The following is a 3,531-nucleotide window of genomic DNA, read 5'->3' on the forward strand; positions in this document are numbered from 1 at the left end:
GATTTACAGTAACATATTATGTTACCACCTCTCATTAATTACTTGCTACATAAGCAGAATTTTCTCGAAGTGTGCTAAGTTACTCCCACTATGACTAGCCTAACTGAGCAAGGAGACAAGCAAAAAAAAATGCAGCCTGACTTAACCAGATTGACTTGACCTGGCCGTGCACTCAAGTAGGCGCTCATCCATGAACCCATGATATCTTCTGGGCAGCATGTTAGGTTGCTCAGTTTCCATTCCGCCAAATAGTTTAGACGGGACCGGCAGTCCCTACGCTAGGATTTCTGTGTTGTACCTGCAGATGCAGTGAAGCTTCTGGAAGGGCGGCCAGCTTCCGGCAGGGTAATTTCCTTGTAATTTCTGTTGGCTTGAGGCTATATATGTGCTATCATCATACTTGGTTGCTAATAATGGAGGGGGATAAAATCTTTGCTAGGGACTTCCTCGGTTGAATTAAACAGAAGTGACCAGCACATGGTAAGAATCCAGTCTTGAAGCATATTTGGTTTCCTTTTTATTCAGCCTTGTTTGAATGAATTGAATTGATGCATAGTTCATCGTGGGTGTGCTTTTTGTCGCGTTTATTTTGCTCTTCTAATCTTCTCTTCGAGCTCATCAAGATTGAAGCTGTTCTTCTAATTTTTTTCACGCTGTATTTGTTGTGCACCAGGACCCCATGAAGAACCGGGTGCGAGCCTTCACCGAAGGTGCCGTGATAATGGTATGCCCGGTTCTTCTTGCCATCTCACTGAAGAAGGTCGACGTGAAGAACGAGGGAGACGGGTTCGTACGATTCAGCATCTCTACACTAGTCACCTCCATTCTGGAAGCCGGTTTACTACCCTTCATCTGCCTCTCGTTAGCGAAGCTAACACACACGTTCGTCGCGGACTTCCTGTTTGTGGCCTCGAAGTTGCTCATCCACCTCTGCGCCCTTCTGCTGACGGTCCTGGTCTATGGCATCATACTTCTTATCGATCTGGAAAACCTCAGTTACATGCTTGTTCTCTTTCCCTACACATTTGCAATCTTGTGGTGCTACAACAAGACCAGGCGGAATGGCCGTAATGAGGATGCACAGCTGTACACGGAATATCAACAAGCTAGGCTGGAAAACTCGATCGATTTCGCAGCCGCTGTCACTGCGCTTCTGTTTCTGGGGTTGGAAGGCCTGGCGGCGTTAGAGCTACCGAGCAGCAGCGACGCACCACCAGGACTGCTTGTTGCGTCGCTTCCGCTGAGCTTCTGCACTTGCCTGACGGGCGTATTCATCATGCTGTTGGCCACGGTGCCTCCAACCACAACACAAGAGGAAAGCAACGACGCGTGCAACATCGTCGAGGTTCTCAACTTGGGTCTGGCCTTCGCGTTCGCCCTCAACGTCTTCTTCTTCACGGCTGCCTTGCTGGGAGAGCTGGCGTTGCTAGTGTGGGTTATGCCGCTGGTTTCATTTTTCGCATGGATATTCGCAACTCTTTTCCAGCAGAACGTGGGCGAAGATGTTAAGCCGGCGTCCATGGAGCTGACCAAGGTCACCTTTGCGGGCTTCTTGGTTGTCTTGGCGGCCAGCAGTAACACTCCAGTCAGCAGCTACGCCTCTGCGTTCGTGCTCTTCAGCGGCGCAGCTGCCACCGCAGGCCTCGGATGGAGACTCTTGACGCACAAGACGCCTGCGCCCAGTGCCATGGTCAAAGCTGCTGATTTTGCTTCTTTGTTTACCCATGTGTACGCTTTTATTGCTGTTATTCCGTTTGCAGTTGTGGCTTCCAAGGCTCTGAATTCTCAAGTAATGAGCTGAAACTTCTGTAGCCTAATAAACAGTCAGCAGGTGAATCTCACTGAGGACTACATACAAGATCCGAACTAGCGGAACCGGGTTCTACCGAGGTCCTGCCAGCCAATTATTGTGTGCCATCTGTCCACGTACACATACTCATAATTTCCTTTATCACATGGGATTTTTCTTTCTTTTTTGCTGGGACCCAGGCACTGTTTAGCCATAGGACTTTATTGCATTTAACATAGTTTATTCTTTCACCCCACGTACATCCACCAATACTTTTAGTTGACTCTACAATCTGTACCACTTCTAACTTCCGAACCAATGATCCCATTACAATCCGTTTGCAGATTTGGTTTCATGACATTTAAAGCTTTAAAACGAGACCAATCCTCAACATGTTTCGAACCAGTTTAAATTCAAATGTTGATACAATAATAAAACTTATATGAAATATGAGATGATACATTAACTAAACCGGAATGAACCAATAATGAAAACATGCAAAAAAATTACCATAATTAAACTTATATCAAAACCCAGATGAAACACTAATGAATTATGGAATAAAACAATGAAGAAAACATGCAAAAGGGAATGCATGAAAAAAATGAAAACATGTAAAATAGCAATGACACAAAAATGAAATCGTATAGGAAAAAAAAAGTGAAAAGAACACTTCTAGAACTCAGCCCAACCATGAAAGATAATTTTACAAAATGATAGTATGAAAATTGATTTCAAACTCCAAAACTAGAATGAAACCTGAATGAAACAATACTGATACCCGGAATGAAAAAGCAGTAAAAACATGCAACGAAAACAATAATTGAATTTTAAAATAACTTCAAACATGTCCACAGTTGATCTTGTTTTGAAAATGTAAATACCATGAGTACTAATATCCAAATGGTTTGTCAATCGATATTTTATTCAAAAGATATAATTGATACAAACAATATAATCACACTAAAAAGCATGGGTGGGAGGGGTGTAATACTACCTTTTTACTTCAAACATACCCACTAGTCACTCTGTTGTGTGGCCTCCTCGCTAGCTGTCCCACACGTCACAGAGTTGGGTAAGAAAGTTAGCCGGATTGATGGAGAGAGAAGGTAGTATGATGTATGTGTGTCAGACAATACATGGCATAGCAATAGTAGAGTAATCCATGCACACATCCCCAAATGAAATTGGCGGCATCCCACAACCCGGTAGAAATCGGTTCTCCTAGAAACGAAACTGCTCCATGCACGATACAAGTGCACGATTTATGGACGATGCAACAATCCAGTGGCCTATGACTTGCTCAATCACACATATGTCCGGCCAGATTTAACCATTGTGCGTGCATCGTCCGTAGTCTGTCGTGTGTATAGCACTTCTCTCCTAGAAAATCCTCTCCCCCCTCGTCTTAGAGCATCTCTAACCAATCCACTATAATTTAGAGAAGGATATGGCCAAGTATCTTTAGAGGATATTTTTTTCTCAATTCCTTTGGCCTTGCCACATACATTTCAAACTATCACCCACTATTTGATCTTCAGATAATTCAAACTAAACATGCACAACGAATAAACCATGAACACGCATATAGTTGCATGGATAGAGCAATTCAAATAAAACTTGCAAATAGTTCATCCAATAGGCACCACATCGATCAAGTTTGATCCAAAATCACCACAACATAGCATGTCTTATGTCGTGGATCAAGCCCAACCAAAGGCATGCAATACGAAAACAAACAC

At 43.4% G+C, this 3,531-nt stretch overlaps 1 protein-coding gene across 1 annotated transcript; it reads left to right on the forward strand.

Annotated features, from left to right (window-relative positions):
* The first annotated feature begins 682 nt into the window (after window positions 1-682).
* Window positions 683-1,810, forward strand: LOC119324149. The gene has a single exon (XM_037598230.1). The coding sequence runs from the start codon at window positions 722-724 to the stop codon at window positions 1,799-1,801; it is 1,080 nt and encodes a 359-aa protein (XP_037454127.1). The 5' UTR covers window positions 683-721; the 3' UTR covers window positions 1,802-1,810.
* The last annotated feature ends 1,721 nt before the right edge of the window (window positions 1,811-3,531 follow it).

Source organism: Triticum dicoccoides, chromosome 1A, assembly GCF_002162155.2.
Source record: "Triticum dicoccoides isolate Atlit2015 ecotype Zavitan chromosome 1A, WEW_v2.0, whole genome shotgun sequence".
In the NCBI taxonomy this organism is placed as follows: domain Eukaryota; kingdom Viridiplantae; phylum Streptophyta; class Magnoliopsida; order Poales; family Poaceae; genus Triticum; species Triticum dicoccoides.

Bases quoted from the DNA above. Each gene is read 5' to 3' on its own strand.
- LOC119324149 (XM_037598230.1), top strand. From the start codon at position 722: ATGGTATGCCCGGTTCTTCTTGCCATCTCACTGAAGAAGGTCGACGTG.